Below are 17,139 nucleotides of genomic sequence, written 5' to 3' on the forward strand. Positions count from 1 at the left end.
TTGACGCACACACACGCACCTCTCTCTCTCTCTCGCTATCTCACACACACAAACACACGCGCGCACACACACACACACACACACATACACATGTTTGCAATCCACACTCATGTTTACCAAACTCGAGGTTGGTACAGGTTTACCTAAGCCTAAAGGTAAATTGCCTAAACCAATCAATCAGTATGTTGCCTAAGTCTAAAGGAACAAGACTGATTTGGTATTGCATGAGTGGAGAATTGTAAATATCACATTCACACAAACACCAACACACTCTCATGTTTACCAAACTGGAGATTGGTACAGGGTTACCTAAGTCTAAAGGTAAATTGCCTAAACCAATCAATCGGGATGTTGCCTAAGTCTAAAGGAACAAAACTGATTTGGTAGTGCATGAGTTAACACTCACACACACACACACTCATGTTTACCAAACTGGAGATTGGTACAGGGTTACCTAAGTCTAAAGGTAAATTGCCTAAACCAATCAATCGGGATGTTGTCTAAGTCTAAAGGAACAAAACTGATTTGGTAGTGCATGAGTTAACACTCACACACACACACACACATGTTTACCAAACTGGAGATTGGTACAGGGTTACCTAAGTCTAAAGGTAAATTGCCTAAACCAATCAATCGGGATGTTGCCTAAGTCTAAAGGAACAAAACTGATTTGGTAGTGCATGAGTTAACACACACACACACACACACACACACTCATGTTTACCAAACTGGAGATTGGTACAGGGTTACCTAAGTCTAAAGGTAAATTGCCTAAACCAATCAATCGGGATGTTGCCTAAGTCTAAAGGAACAAGACTGATTTGGTAGTGCATGAGTTAACATTCACACGTACACCAACATTCCACTCATGTTTACCAAACTGGAGAATGGTACAGGGTTACCTAAGTCTAAAGGTAAATTGCCTAAACCAATCAATCGGGCGGGATGTTGCCTAAGTCTAAAGGATCAAGCCTGATTTGGTAGTACATGAGTAGAGAATTGTAAATTTAACACTCTCACGTATACCAACCTTCTACTCATGATTACTAAACTGAAAATTGGTACGGGTATATTATACTATATAATAGATATAGATAATATAAGACACGAGAGAGTCGCCTAAGACTAAAGGGACGCAGTTAGATTAAAATATCATTCGAAAATGATGTCAAGATTGGCCGAACGGAATGATAATTAATTAATCTTTGAATGATTTTATGTTACAGTTATTTGAGCAGCGCCTGAGGGCATGCGCTTTGCAGAATGGCCGTGTTGGCAATTTCAAAAAAGGAACGTCACGTCACTTTTTAAGAGAAAAACGTTTTGGCGGGTGTTCCGTCTGCGACTTCGAGGAAAGAAAAACAAGTGAAGACGATTATTGTCGAGAGAAGCGAAAACTAAAAGACTATTTGTTGTATTCTTTAGTATAATATTTCTTATTACAATTTGTAGTAATAATATTTTGGTTTCCGTAATAAGAGTGATATTTGAGCTACTTACTTAACATTTACTGATTAAAACTGGGTATGTTACTAATATTTACGTTTTATTGTAGAGTTTGCTAACATACTATGTCAACATTCTATAACTACATTTTATTAATTACTACATTATTCTTTCAACCCATTTTGGGAGATAATTTTATCATTTTGCATACCACGTACAAAGACTCTCTTATACAGGATAAGATAGGACATTAATGAGGTTAATAGGTTGATCATACAAAAATTTCATTTCCTTCTGATATCTTTATTGCTAAGCTTAATAGTAGCTTATATAATTATTAATATGGCACTCACTTTTGAGTATATCCTTATAATAATAAATGCATTTTTTAAATAATATTTTTCTTACATAAAGTAGTAATATTTTTCTCAATTCAATTTTAAATACCTAAACAAAAATCAAAAACATTTACTAACATTGCCTCTGATTCTTGCAGCAGACACCTAATTGTATTTTAAGTCTACAGGTTACTTCGATCATTTTAATTAACAATAGTCCATTTTGAAGGTTTTTCACATTTGCCATGATCCGGACACAATATGTTGAACGTAGTTGTACTATCAAACCCTAAAATCTCACGTTCCTCTTGGATTCTAAAACTAAATGTACTTTCATGGGTGCCGATGAAAAATGCTCCATGAGAACATATTATTTGCTCGATGATCGCTATACCTCCGTCATTGTACGTATCAATAACCGATTTACTGGGCATGTAGAAGTATACTTGGAAATTCAACTTTGCCAATTCCTTTTCTAACGTATTAATTTCTGTAGTTGATGCATCGGTTGCTACGAAGAGTTTGTTTATTGTTGGTGCATTTTTCTTAATGAATTTCTGGATTTGTTTGACCGTGCCGGGTATGGAGGGTACTTCGTCTTTGCGACTACGAGCGAAGTCCTGGCGCCTCCAATGAATGCTGATGATGCTTGAGCATTTATCGGAATCGCAATTCAAATGGTTCCTTATGAAATTTTTAGCTATGTTAACGAGTTCTTCATTGAATTTCATGCTTTTTCGGCATTCCCAGTAACTTTTGGAGCCATAATTATTGTGTAGAGGTATCTCAGCGTGATGGAACATGACTTTTTTGGCCGATTTGTGTAAGTTGATAAGTTCCCAAAGCTTAGAGATTTTGCCCTGGAATTTGACGCAAATAATTTCTTTAGCAGTAATGTTCTTATAACCCCAGAATAGGCCGTCGTATTCACACTTATCTTTAACTATCTCCCATTTTTCAACGAACGTACCCCCTTCAAAAGCGTCTTCAAAGTTTTGTAAAATGAAAAGCACGTCAATTTCCAAAGGTTTATTCGGATATTTTGCGAATACCTCGTGGAGTTCTACGACTGGAGCGTATGATTTCAAAGAGTCCACGTCGAAGAATAAACTCCAATGCACAGGTTTCGATTTTGAAGTCTGAGATTTCCAGTGGTAAAGTCTGTACCATGGCGGTAAAACTAAATGCCAGAGTTCCCGCTTCTCACTATTCTGTGCTGCTAACAATGTAGCGAACCTCATGTACACGTCGCGTCGTAAATTAAAACCTTCTGGCGGGTTTACATCGTAAAATATGTATCTCTCCTGCAATAAATCAGTCTGTGTTCCACACGATTCGCCGGCAATATCACAGTATCCAGAGTCCACATTTTGCACTGCGCTCATGAGGTTTACATTCATGAACAATAAAGTACAGAATGTAAACATCGTTGAATGTAAAAACCGCCTATTTTCATTGAAAATTCAAAATTTCTCGAAATTTTCGGCGGAAGCAACAAAAGTTGACTTAAGCAATTTTTTAAATAATGTTGCTATACATAAAAATAAATCCACAACTAGGGTTGTAGAACTTGTAGACGAGCGTTTTAAAAACGCTCTAAATTTTCGTACAAACGAGTCCACCCATTCACAATCTCCAATCTGTCTGATGTGGTAGTTTTCCGTTTCTTTGCAATGGCAACTCAAATTCTGATGTCATTCGTGGGAAGCTAAACGAATGTGGATCATTCCGAAATAAAAGTGGGATTATTCTATTAAAACACCAATTTATTGCTTGCAATAGCAAAAATGGAGTTGAATGACGTGATAGTTAATCAGCCAGTCGTTATTGACAACGTAAATATCTTTAACTTCGTTATTTTTCATCTATTTCGTAGACCGAATGGCACTCCTATATTTTCCTATTTTATTTTACATATCAATAGTGTTCGGTTTGAATAGTAAATAATACGTTCGTGTTTAGTGTAATAAAATCTTTCATACGAACTATCGCGTGTATTTTATTATAATAAAATACAAAAATGTGAGTCATGATTTTTGCTCGACGTCAATTCTTCTAAAAGGTATATTTAAACGGTTCCAGGGCTCTGGGGTCATCAAAGCGGGCTTTGCCGGCGACCAGATACCAAAATGCAGGTTCCCCAACTAGTGAGTATATTTCTTATTTGATTTTTACATCTTGGGAATAACAATCCCTGAACAGAATGATGTAGTGCTGTGCTGTAATGGTGTTCTTTTGTAAAGTGATGATTTGATCATCATTAAGGGTCAAGCCTCGATAAAAAACGGGGCTGGGGCCACTATGAGGTCTTGCATCACCTAAATTTTATTTTATTTATTTATTTGCTTCTATGCTGTTCTGGGAGCATATAAAAAACATAGAACACGTTCAGCTGCTTCTCTTCCCGGGCATGTCGTAAAAACCGACAGAGGGATTGTGTCCTCTAACATGATGGACTAATGTTATGGGCGATAGGCTGATCCCTTATCACCATAAGGTTCATCATATCCATCTTTGGACTTCGTATCAACAGTGGCTGCAAGTTGTCTTTGATTACTTGTGGCTCTGCCCACCCCATTAGGGATTATGGGCGTGAGTTTATGTATGTATGTATGTTATTTATTTATTCAGATATCCAACAGCATTTGGACATTTGGTCTACATTTTTAGTTATTTAAATTATAACAATGCAAATAGTAAAATAAAATTGATAATTTAAATGTCGATCATTAAGTAAATAATAATAAAATAAATTACTATGTCATTAGTCACATTACACATCACAAAAAAACAAACAATACACCAAAATAAAACACAAGAGACTTAACTATTCGCTTTAAGCGATAAAACCCACCAAAATTGATTATTTTAGTTTAAAATACACTAAAACAAGTCCTCCCAGTCAATCCAAGTTGCAGTATAATCCGACCGCGTTACGAAGTACCACGCGCTAATATACGTAAGAAGATGCGTACTTTTTTAATTTGACACGATTTTATTGAATGTATAAACCGCTGTGTACGAATGTATAGCTAAACAAGCGCCAAATTGTCGCCGCAGTTTTGTATCCAGCACTGTATCTACGGTTGTGGTAAATCAATGAGTAATATAATGAGTAGGGTTAGTATTTTATCGAAAGTTATCTTTTAACTTGAGCATTCTTCAAACAGCATTGGTCGTCCGAAGCACGTCCGAGTCATGGCAGGAGCACTGGAAGGGGAGTTGTTTGTTGGCCCCCGAGCAGAGGAGCACCGTGGGCTGCTCAGCATCAAGTATCCAATGGAACATGGCACCGTAACCGACTGGAATGATATGGAGAGAGTTTGGAACTATATTTATAGTAAGGTGAGGGTTTTATTGGAGATGTCCTTAGAAAAGGTTCAATACGATCTACTCTGAACCGGCGTGCGTGTATGAAGCGATTGATGAATGTGGAGGAAGCAAGAGAAGTGTGTCAGGATCGAAGCAAATGGAATTCTATAGTCTCTGCTTACCCCGGTGGGAAATAGGCGTGAGTTTATGTATGTATGTATGAGGGTTTTATGACTAAGAGTCTTATTCACTCGTCACTTATATACAGTAGTTAGTGACACCATAACGAATACTCAGGGGGATGATTCAGACCGTGATTCTGAGTAACATTAAGTTTAATTATTATTATTTTTTAGGATTCAATAAGTCAAGTCTCAAAATAAATCTCTCTCTTTGTTTCTTGTCAGTGGAGTAATCGCCATTCCTCTCTTCTTCCCACCAAATACTTCACCTCCTGCACCTGATACGACACGACCTGCACCTTCTCTTTTATTTGTTCCACAAATGTTCTCCTAGGTCTACCCCTTCCTCTCAATTTCTCCTTCTATGATGTTTGTTTATTTTATTTATTTGGGAAATTTACAATGTCTTAATAGTATTACAAAAACTAAAGTACCTATATAAATTGGAAGGCCATTACAAACTTCCACCCACATATACATAAATTATGTGTGTGTATGCGTGTGTGTGTGTGTGTGCGTGTGTGTGTGTGCGTGTGTGCGTGTGTGTGTGTGTGCGCGTGTGCGCGCGTGCGTGCGTGCGTGCGTGTGTGTGAAAGACAGCGATCACCCCAGCCCTCAGATTAGTTTATCTGTTATAAATGAATCGTGTCGTATCAGGTGGCCAATCATATTTCCGCTCCGGTTGTCTAGTCTCGAATAAGAATGCTTTTTTTACCCGTCGGTTTCTCGTTCCAGGACCAACTATCAACGTTCTCAGAGGAGCACCCGGTCCTTCTGACGGAGGCGCCCCTCAACCCGCGCCGCAACAGGGAGAAGGCGGCCGAGGTGTTCTTTGAGACTTTCAATGTTCCCGCCCTTTTTCTGTCCATGCAGGCTGTACTAAGTTTGTGAGTATTTTCCTCAGCTATAGCGGTTATAACGACCTCTGCGGCCCAGTGGTTCATCATCATCAACAGCCTATATACGTCCCACTGCTGGGCACAGGCCTCCCCTCAATCAACCAGAGGGAGTATGGAGCATACTCCACCACGCTGCTCCAATGCGGGTTGGTGGAGGTGTTTTTACGGCTAATAGCCGGGACCAACGGCTTAACGTGCCCTCCGAAGCACGGAATCATCTTACTTTTTCGGACAATCAGGTGATTCAAGCCTGAAAAGTCCTTACCAAACAAAGGACAGTCTCACAAAGTGATTTCGACAATGTCCCCATCGGGAATCGAACCTCCAGATCGTGAGCCTAACGCTCTTACCACTAGACCACGGAGGCTGTTATAACGTAAATATATCATTTAATTAAAAAAACGGCCTCCGTGGTCCAGTGGTTGAGCGTTGAACTCCCGATTCACGGCCCCGGGTTTGAATCCCGGTGGGGACAAATCACTTTGTGATCCCTAGTTTGTTTATATCAATACGATACGAATGTTATCTACGTAGATGGACGTCAAACGGCTATTGGTCGAAGGCCTCGATATACTTAATTCGTGCCGCTTTTTTTTGCCCTGACTTATTGTAGATTTGCCGCAGATGGCATTAACTACTTGGCCGGACGAATGGGGAGCGCTGAAGGCTCTCACCCGGTACAACGTTTAAGACAACAGGCCTGAGGATGCCCAGTTAAGAGCGAACCTCGGCTCAGGGCGTTACCGTGCAGAGCCTTCTCTTCTTATACCAAATTCAAATTCAAAAATATCTTTATTCAGTAGGTAACATAGTTACACTTTGAATCGTCAATTTTACATAACGAACGTCTCATCCGCCTAAAACTACTGCAGCTTCTCACAACCTGTATAGCCGGGGGAAAGAAGCTGCAAGAAAAACCTCGACACAGGGCCCTAGACGTTCTAGACGATGATGTCATTATCCACAGATACGCAACGGGCCGCACGACAGGCGTGGTGCTGGACTCCGGTGATGGCGTGACCCACGCAGTGCCCATCTACGAGGGCTTCGCGATGCCACACAGCATCATGAGGGTAGACGTGGCTGGCAGAGACGTCACCAGATACCTGCGGTGAGCTGACATTGGTCAAGTTGTAAACTGCAGCTGGAGCTGTTGTATTCTTTGTCGAAAAGGAAAGGGACGGAGAATACTGCGTTAAAAGTGAGAGGCAAGCGTTCTACCCACTGGGTTATCACGGCTCGCAGCGTTTATGTTAAATAGTAATTTCATAAATTAGAAAAACACATTTTAATGAATCCATAATAATAAAAAATCAGTGTTACAACCTTCGTAGCACTGTGATACAAAAGCTCTACGCAGCTACGCATGCCGTAGCGCACAGCTACGCAAAGTATTTAACATAAACAGCCTATATACGTCCCACTGCTGGGCACAGGCCTCCCCTCAATCAACCGGAGGGGGTATGGAGCATACTCCACCACGCTGCTCCACTGCGGGATGGTGGAGGTGTTTTTACGGCTAATAGCCGGGACCATGAGGAGCTCGGTGGCGCAGCGGTAAACGCGCTCGGTCTGCGATTGTTGAAGTTAAACAACTTTCGCAAAGGCCGGTCATAGGATGGGTGACCAAAAAAAAGTTTTCATCTCGAGCTCCTCCGTGCTTCGGAAGGCACGTTAAGCCGTTGGTCCCGGCTGCATTAGCAGTCGTTAATAACCACCAATCCGCAGTGGGCCCGCGTGGTGGTTAAAGGCCCGATCTCCCTATCCATCCAAAGGGAAGACCCGTGCCCCACTCAGTGGGGACGTTAATGGGCTGGTGATGATGAGGCTTAACGTACCATCCGAAGCACGGAATCATCTTACTTTTACTGTATGTGTGTGTGTACTGCATAGTACACACTAAAATTAGTTTTATTTTATGGCAACACCGCGTTTAATCTTCCTTTCTACCCTTCCAACATCATGGCGATGGGGTGTTGTTCTTTTCACTTTTGTTAATTTCAATTATATAGCACAAATGCTTCGACTAATAAACGCAGAATACGCGGTATTAGCGAGCGAAATCAAAGATGACCTCAGTATTAACGTATAATAAACAGTAAAAGAACACAAAATTATAATAATGTAAAATACCTTACTTTACAACCCCGTTGCTATGCGCCATATAACCAACAATACCTAGGCAACCTCGGTTGCCAGATCTGACGTGATCAGAATTTTAGTACACGACCCAATTCATACCGCGCGCGATACGGTTGCTATGCCGCGAGTGCTGGTGGTGGTAGCTTGGAAAAAATTGCTTGAGAACGATACGGTTATTTATTTTTACTCGTTTTATAAGTGTTTGTGTGCAATAAAGCATATTTGTTTCGAATAGTCTGCTCCTGCGCAAGGAGGGCGTGAACCTGCGCACCTCAGCCGAGCTGGAGATAGTGAAGGCCATCAAGGAGCGCGCCTGCTACCTGTCTCCTAACCCGTTGAAGGAAGAGACCTTGGACACTGAGAGAGCCCAGTACACGTTGCCTGATGGGACTCAGCTTGAGGTGAGTTACTTAGGGTGGTATTGGTGATAATTCCTGTAGACACCATCTAATTTTATGGGTGATAGGCTGATCCCTTATCACCATAAGGTTCATCATATCCAGCTTACGACATCGTATCAACAGTGGCTGCAAGTTATCTTGATTACTTGTGGCTCTGCCCACCCCATTAGGGGTTACGGGCGTGAGTTTATGTATGTATGGATGTATGTACCATCTAATTTTATTTTAAGTTATATCTGTCATTTTCTCATCCGCCGAAAAAAAAAGGGACGGATAATCGACAGGCATAAAATTTATGGAACACACGTCAATTTCAAGCAGAAATCCAAAACAATCGTCTAATAATATTCCACCTCACAACTCACACGATAATTGTAATAAGAAAGCAATATAGTACAGTAATGTACTTCTTCTATCGTGTGGGTTGTGAAGTGGATTACCAACCTCATCAACCCTGGTGTCAGGGTTATTATTGAGCCGCCAAGGGCCCATGTAACAACTACTTACTTACATCAGTAAGTAGTAACCGGGACCAACGGCTTAACGTACCTTCCGAAGCACGGATCGTCTTAATTCTGGACAATCAGGTGATCAGCCTGTAATGTCCTGACCAAACTAGGGACCACATAGTGATTTCTGTGATATGTCCCCGCCGGGATTCGAACCCGGGGCCTCCGGATCGTGAGCCCAACACTCAACCACTGGACCACAGAGGCCGTTAAGTAATGTAATAATAATAATGGTATTGTTGTCGACAGATCGGGCCGGCGAGGTTCAGAGCACCAGAGGTCCTCTTCAGGCCAGACCTCATCGGAGAGGAGTGTGAAGGTAATCCACATTCATTTTTGGAAAATTCCACTTGATATCAACACAGAATCATGGTCTATTTGGCGGCGAGGATGGGCTGCCGCCAAAGGATGTTTTCGTGGCACCGAACTGAGCATAGCACCCCGCTAGCCACAAGTTGGTAGTGTGACTAGGGATCGACGATCCAACAGTGTTGTGTTGGAAGTTGTATATATGCGTCTCGCTGTGTAAACTTCGATAGCGCGTTTCACGACTGCTTGAAGACTGCATTATTGGATGTGGCGCCATCTGTTGAATGTGAGCGGAACTAGGTGGCCAACTAGTTGGGTCCGCCACAGTCTAAATCACCCGTCAAAGTTTTCTTTACGATGCCACTAACACCCTGTATATTGGTAATCAACTCAAGCACAGAATCATCTTAATTAAAGCACATAATGGTGCTAATTCCTGTAAATACCATCTAATTTTATTTTAAGTTATATCTGTCATTTTCTTATCCGCCGAAAAGGAAAGGGACGGGTAATCGACAAGCATAAAATTTATGGAACACACGTAAATTTTAAGCACAAATCTAAACAACCGTCTAAAAATTTTACATCAGTCAATAACCCGACACAGTTAGTAGACAGCACGTCAAACGGATTGCATACCAGCGACGTACCTTTTTGATTCGCTCGGGTTATTCATTCATTTACTCATTCTTCCTAAAATTAAGAGCTGTGAATCATCCGTCCCTTTCCTTTTCGACGGATATGAAACTGACGGATATAACTTAAAAGAAAATTAGGCGGTGTCTGCAGGAATCGGGGCCATTAACGGGTTCTTACCGCGTTTAAATGGGGATATGAGACTCCTGATATTTCGACACTGTTGCAAGTGCCATGATCACGGGATGACTATTATGTGCTTTAATTATGATAATAACCGCGTAAACTTAAAACAGAATCATCTTATTTTTTCGGACAATCAGGTGATTCAAGCCTGCTGTGTACCAAACAAAGAACAGTCTCACGAAGTGATTTCGACAATAGCTCCATCGGGAATCGAACCCGGATCTCCAGATAGTGAGCACACCCCGGACACTTCATACAAACAACCTCGTTTTACACAGACACTACACATTGACGTTATCATACACGCGCATCTGTGTGTGTGACGTCTGACGCTATACGATTGAAGACTAAAGTAAGACCGAGGGGGTGAGGTAAACCTAGCTCCGCCGCTGGTGGGGAGCGGAGAGTTGCCGTTCTATACGTAGTATTATTATTTACATAACATACATAAACAGCCTATATACGTCCCACTGCTGGGCACAGGCCTCCCCTCAATCAACCGGAGGGGGTATGGAGTATACTCCACCACGCTGCTCCACTGCGGGTTGGTGGAGGTGTTTTTTAGTATTATTATTTATTTATTTTTATTTTACATTTCACGACTTTACAGCGCAGAAGCGCCAATGCGTCGTGAAACTTTCAATATAAACAATTAAACAATGATATTTTAATTAAACATATGAAACTTAAGTGTAAACAATATAAAAACATATTTAATTTTCACACAACATTCATCATCGCGCAGAACTTAAGACACTCGCGACACACATACGTCCACTCACTCACAAACAGATCACACTCTGATGCTGATGCAAGGAGTGCATTAACACTTTCGGGGACAGAACGTTCAAAAATTCAAAAATATTTATTTTTCAAAATTGGCTTACAAAGTTAGCGCTTTTTGAACGTCAAAAAATTAAATTACATATTGGCCCCGATTCCTGCAGACACCGCCTAATTTTATTTAAAGTTATATCCGTCATTTTCATATCCGTCGAAAAGGAAAGGGACGGATGATTCACAGCTCTTAATTTTAGGAAGAATGAGTAAATGAATGAATAACCCGGGCGAATCAAAACGTCGCTGGTATGCAATCCGTTTGACGTGCTGTCTACTTAACTGTGTCGGGTTATTGACGGATGTAAAATTTTTAGACGGTTGGTTTAGATTTGTGCTTAAAATTGACGTGTGTTCCATAAATTTTATGCTTGTCGATTACCCGTCCCTTTCCTTTTCGTCGGATAAGAAAATGACAGATATAACTTAAAATAAAATTAGATGGTATTTACAGGAATTAGCACCATTATGTAACTAGCTGTAAAACTACTACCACATCGGAATCTGTAACGCTGAGGGAAAGACGTGGCCAGAAAACCTCCCAGCACAGGGCCCTAGTCCTACTGTTTCATGTTTTCCTTTCTTTTCTTTTTTTTTAATCCAGTTCGTATTACATAATTTATAGACTTAAATACAATGGTATTCCAATTACAGTCGGTCGTCTAATGACGTTCTGATTCCAAGGTGTCTATCTATTATGAACCATCAATGACCCATGGTCTCTGCCCGTGAAAGGGTTAAGCATACTAACTCGACGATGTTGAACCCCCGCAGGCCTCCACGAAGTGCTGATGTTCGCCATCCAGAAGTCTGACATGGACCTGCGCAAGGTGCTCTACCAGAACATAGTGCTCAGCGGAGGCTCCACGCTGTTCCGGGGCTTCGGAGACAGGCTGCTGGCAGAGATACGCCGGCTCGCGCCCAAGGACATGAAGATCAGGGTAAGAAGGAAAAGTTTGTCTCGGTATAATCTGGGATTTCCCTGCTCGATCGTATCAGAAATGAGGAGATCCGCAGGAGAACTAAAGTCACCGATATTTCCTTCTTCCCTCAATATTTCCTTCAATGATATTTTTTAGTAATCAGAATTTCATAATTTATCTTGAACCTAGTACAAGACCCGATTCTATGTTATTCTAATATTAAATTAAATCTTTCCTTTTTATTACTCTTTTTAATTATCTTTTTATATACATTGCACAAATTAATTTATGTAATTTATGTTACGTAAAGTATGTTATGTTATGCTAGAACATCGCCGATTGAGAAATTGTTCGGTGTGCTGCGGAACGGAAGGCGATTGGGGCAGCCACCGTTCTATACGCCCTATCTATGGAGTAATGGCGATTACTCCACCGACAAGAGCGCGGCTCTTGAATAAAAAGGAGAAATTATGTTGCTGAATGGCAATTGTTTGAATTAATTTACCTATTGTTTTTTCGGGTCCACAGATCTCAGCGCCACAAGAGCGTCTCTACTCCACGTGGATAGGGGGTTCGATTCTCGCCTCGTTAGACACTTTCCGCAAGATGTGGGTCTGTAAGAGGGAATACGACGAAGAAGGACATCGCGCCGTGCACCGCAAGACATTCTAATTGAAAAAATAAAAATAAAAAAAGAGGGGTCATGACCCCCTTTTGACCCCTGGGAGGCGAAGTGACCCCAAAGTGACCCCCAAGGTGACCCGAAGTCGCGTCGTAAGACCATCTCACCATCATCTGAAGATTTGACAGGTCCGGATTTTTCTAGCGACTGCCTGTCTGGCCTTCCAACCCGCGAAGGGAAAACCAGCCCAATACTAAAGGGGGTTAAAATGGCCACATCGAAGCAATTCGTCCAAGAAAGCAATATTGCTATTTGACATTTGTTTGCATTGCGCACTTACTTTTATATGCGCAAATGTCAAATTGCAACATTGCTTTCTTAGATGGATTGCTTCGATGTGGCCATTTTAACTCCCCAGGTTACGTACCTCCGAAAATTTCTCGGGTATGTCGGTTTCCTCACGATGTTTTCCTTCACCGCTGAACGCGGTGTTTTCGTTCACCTTTGTAAGATCATCTGATAGTTGAAAAATTTATGGCTGGGTGTCACGACCCCTTGTGAGCCCAAAGGGTAACGAAGTGGAAACCCGAAGTGACCAGCCTGGCTAAAACGGCCACATCGAAGCAATTTATCTAAGAAAGCAATATTGCATTATGACATTTGCGCAGTCGTGAAACGCGATATCGAAGTATACACAGCAAGACGCATATATACAACTTCCAACATAACACCGTTGGATCGTCGGTCCCTAGTCACACTACCAACTTGTGGCTAACGGGGTACTATGCTCAGTTCGGTACCCCGAAAACATCTTTTGGCGGCAGCACACCCTCGCCGCCAAAGCGCATATAAAAGTAAGTGCGCAATGCAACCAAATGTCAAATACCAATATTGCTTTCTTAGATGAATTGCTTCGATGTGGCCATTTTAACCCCCCTGAAGCTCTTTTGAAGGTCACTTTGGTTTTCTAAGGTCATATAGGGTCACATTGGGGTTAAATCTGTATCGTCGCTTATATTGAAAACCAAATAGGCGCCATTTCGATAAATCATTCACAAATTCGTATGTGACTTTTGTTAACAAAACCTTGCAATAGACGAGTTAGTTTCAGAAATCAGAATCATTTATTCAACGTAATTATCATGGATAAACTTGTTGAAGGTCAATGTAACATTTTTGAATTTATGTCATTTCACAAGGTGTTAAGTCACGTCAGAATGTAGTTTTATTCAAAATGGCACTTACGTGGTTTTCATGATAATATTATGTAACTCGGAGGATTATCATGCAGGGTGTTAGTGACATCATAACGAATACTGAGGGGGATGATTCAGACCATGAATCTGAGTTGATATCAAGTGGAATTTCCCGTCGCAAAATTCATGATTTTCTTAGTTTTCTTTTTAATATTTTCAATTATTTTTGCAATGGAAAATTCCACTTGATATTAACTCAGAATAATGAGCTGAATCATCCCTCTTAGTATTTGTTACGAGATGATATCAAGTTGAATTTTCAGTCGGAAAATTCATGTTTATGTTTGTTTTTTTTTTAATTATTTTCAGTTCTATACTTTTACGACGGGAAATATCACTTGATATCAACTCAGAATCATGGTCTGAATCAACCCTCAGTTTTCGTTACGATGTCACTATCACCCTGTATAAGCTTATATAAAAACCAATATTCATACTTACTAAACGCTCATAGTCATTACTAGGGTGGGCAGAATACACGTTTGATGAATACTGGCTTTCAGATGATAGATGCTAAGACTTAGTAGATAAGATAAAAAAATATATATAATTTATTTAGCTAAAATCGCTTATCTCGAAAAGAAAATAATTTATTTTTCATATCATGGGTGTTAGATGCAAGATAGGACACTTAATAAGACACGACGGATTCATTAAAAACGTCATAAAGGGAAGCTACAAGGAAAGAGAGGGAAGGAAAGACCATGGTATAAGAAGACCAGGTATGCTCAATCCTATGACAAGCCGCCATTGCTAGCCCATTGATGACGTAAGTGTTACCATTCAATTGGTATCTCCAACATTCCAAGGACGTAAATTTTATCATTGAAAATTAAGTGAATTACTGACTAATGTATTTAATTACCATTACTTGTCACATACAGGGTGTTAGTGACATCGTAACGAATACTGAAGGGGATGACTCAGACCATGATTCTGAGTTAATATCAAGTAGAATTTCCTGTCGGAAAATTCGTGATTTTTTTTTGTTTTTTTAATTATTTTCTGTTCCATACTTTTGCGGCGGAAAATTCCACTTGATATTGATTCAGAATCATGGTCTGAATCAACCCTCAAAGTTTTCGTTACGATGTCACTAACACCCTGTATATAAAAATCATTAAAACTGTATGTAAACCTTTTACTAAAAGTACAAAATTTCCTTGCAAAGTAAATATAAAAAAATTGGACGTGGGTAATTTGATTTTTACGAAATGGCAACACAGGGCGGGATGACCTCAGCTGGGCTAACCTTGAAATATTAGCTGTCACTTTTGAGCCTGGTTTTCTTATACCATAGGGAAGACCAAGAAGAGCTTACATGGAACAGATTAAAGAGAAGGCGAACGTCGTGTCTTATGAAGTGAAAGGATTGGCCTTTGATAGACAAGAATGGAGAATGCTACACCGACAAGAGCGTGGCTCTTATGATGATGGGTGTTGGTAGCAAGCTGGCGCTTTCTCTACCTACCCTCAAAGCGAGATTGCGTGAAGATTGTATGTAATTATGTTCATGTTGTTTGCTCATTGAAGAAATGTCTACGGCTTTTGTAATAAAATCATATTTTGTTTAAACTTTTAAACCATTAATACATATTTTAATAATATAACCTGAGATGCGCAGTTCGCGGGAATTTTCCCGTTGTAATAAATAAAAAAAATGCATTTATTTCGAGTAGGTACCCATATTGTAAGATATTAAAAAAACATTTAAAAGTATGTAAATACACTGACCGCTTTTCTTTTTCAAATTGTTCTTTCTTGTACGGTCACGAGCATTAATATGTATACACTTTGGTACCATACATAACATACATAAACAGCCTATATACGTCCCACTGCTGGGCACAGGCCTCCCCTAAATCAAGCGGAGGGGGTATGTAGCATACTCCACCACGCTGCTCCACTGCGGGTTGGTGGAGGTGTTTTTACAGCTAATAGCCAGGACCAACGGCTTAACGTGCCCTCCGAAGCACGGAATCATCTTACTTTTCCGGACAATCAAGTGATTCAAGCCTGAAAAGTCCTTACCAAACAAAGGACAGTCTCACAAAGTGATTTCGACAACTTTGGTACCATGTCACATTAACTTTTTTGACAAATTGAACTGTAAGTCTCACTAAATGTCAAATATGTTAGTGCGACAGGGTCCTAAAGTGGGTACATTATATTACTCATGGCTGTACTCTGGTCCTATCTGCCTAAAGGCTAGCTTCAGGACCCCGCCGGCGTGGTCGACGATTTCCCTTAATCAGCGCTTATCGCTATCGACCCACTAGGGTCGATTAATCCTTTCAAATATTTTTCCTCTCAGACGACGCCCTGAGCCGAGGTTCGCGCCCAACTGGGCACCCTCAGGCCTGTTGTCCTAAACGTTGTACCGGGTGAGAGCCTTCAGCGCTCCCCATTTGTCCGGCCAAGTAGTTAATGCCATCTACGGCAAATCTACAATAAGTCACGTCAAAAAAAAGCTTAGTTTTATGTTTTTTTTTTTGTGATAACACTACTTATGGTGCAACTTTGTATTTAACAAAATAAAACGCTATGATATAGTGCCTATATTATCGCAAGCAGCTTTTTTGTAATTAAACCGTTGTGTGAATGGTTATTTTGGCATTAAATCATTTTTAGAATATCCAATCAATCTTCACTGTGGTCCTGTGGTACAAAGGCTTGCTTCTCAATGGGGGAGCGTCGGTTCCAACCCCGGTACCGTACTTTCACCAATGAGTTATTATCTTAAGTGCTTAATTTTTGTGGTATGTCCCCACCGGGAATCGAACCCGGACCTCCAGGTCGTGAGACTAACGCTCTAACCACTAGACCACGGAGGCTGTTCTGTCAAAATAATTAATCTGCGTTGGTTTAGTTGAATAGAGATTATGTTGTAAGATAAAATGTTAAAGACAATTTTTGTATTGCAATTAAATTATTTTTCTTTTGATAAATGTGTTGTTTTTTTTTCAAATCAAATCAAATTATTTGCGAGAACACATAGAATACAATAATTAATATATAATAATTAAGATTGAGTTGATATCAAGTGGAATTTCCTGTCAGAAAATTCATGAAAATATTATTATTATTAACTCAGGCAGGCAGTTTTCACTGATAAGTGCCTGTATTCAACTATTCAGTTGT

The 17,139-nt window shown here is 40.4% G+C and overlaps 2 protein-coding genes across 2 annotated transcripts; one reads left to right on the forward strand and one right to left on the reverse strand.

Moving 5' to 3' along the window:
* Positions 1 to 1,770: 1,770 nt before the first annotated feature.
* Positions 1,771 to 3,284, reverse strand: LOC126378922 (GDP-fucose protein O-fucosyltransferase 2). Its single transcript, XM_050027451.1, has one exon. It carries the CDS (start codon positions 3,209 to 3,211, stop codon positions 1,988 to 1,990), a length of 1,224 nt encoding a protein of 407 aa, XP_049883408.1. The 5' UTR covers positions 3,212 to 3,284; the 3' UTR covers positions 1,771 to 1,987.
* A 181-nt stretch (positions 3,285 to 3,465) lies between these two features.
* Positions 3,466 to 16,940, forward strand: LOC126378938 (alpha-centractin). Its single transcript, XM_050027476.1, has 9 exons — positions 3,466 to 3,619; positions 3,867 to 3,931; positions 4,955 to 5,129; positions 6,014 to 6,165; positions 7,145 to 7,288; positions 8,555 to 8,720; positions 9,479 to 9,548; positions 11,972 to 12,138; positions 12,649 to 16,940. Exons 1-9 carry the CDS (start codon positions 3,572 to 3,574, stop codon positions 12,790 to 12,792), a joined length of 1,131 nt encoding a protein of 376 aa, XP_049883433.1. The 5' UTR covers positions 3,466 to 3,571; the 3' UTR covers positions 12,793 to 16,940.
* The last annotated feature ends 199 nt before the right edge of the window (positions 16,941 to 17,139 follow it).

The sequence above is a fragment of the Pectinophora gossypiella genome, chromosome 27, assembly GCF_024362695.1.
Source record: "Pectinophora gossypiella chromosome 27, ilPecGoss1.1, whole genome shotgun sequence".
NCBI lineage: Eukaryota > Metazoa > Arthropoda > Insecta > Lepidoptera > Gelechiidae > Pectinophora > Pectinophora gossypiella.

Excerpts from the sequence above, each read along its gene's own strand:
- LOC126378922 (XM_050027451.1), bottom strand. The coding sequence starts at position 3,211 with ATGTTTACATTCTGTACTTTATTGTTCATGAATGTAAACCTCATGAGC.
- LOC126378938 (XM_050027476.1), top strand. The coding sequence starts at position 3,572 with ATGGAGTTGAATGACGTGATAGTTAATCAGCCAGTCGTTATTGACAAC. Across the intron at positions 3,620-3,866 it reads AGCCAGTCGTTATTGACAAC|GGCTCTGGGGTCATCAAAGC; the intron begins GTAAATATCTTT and ends AAACGGTTCCAG. Across the intron at positions 9,549-11,971 it reads CATCGGAGAGGAGTGTGAAG|GCCTCCACGAAGTGCTGATG; the intron begins GTAATCCACATT and ends GAACCCCCGCAG.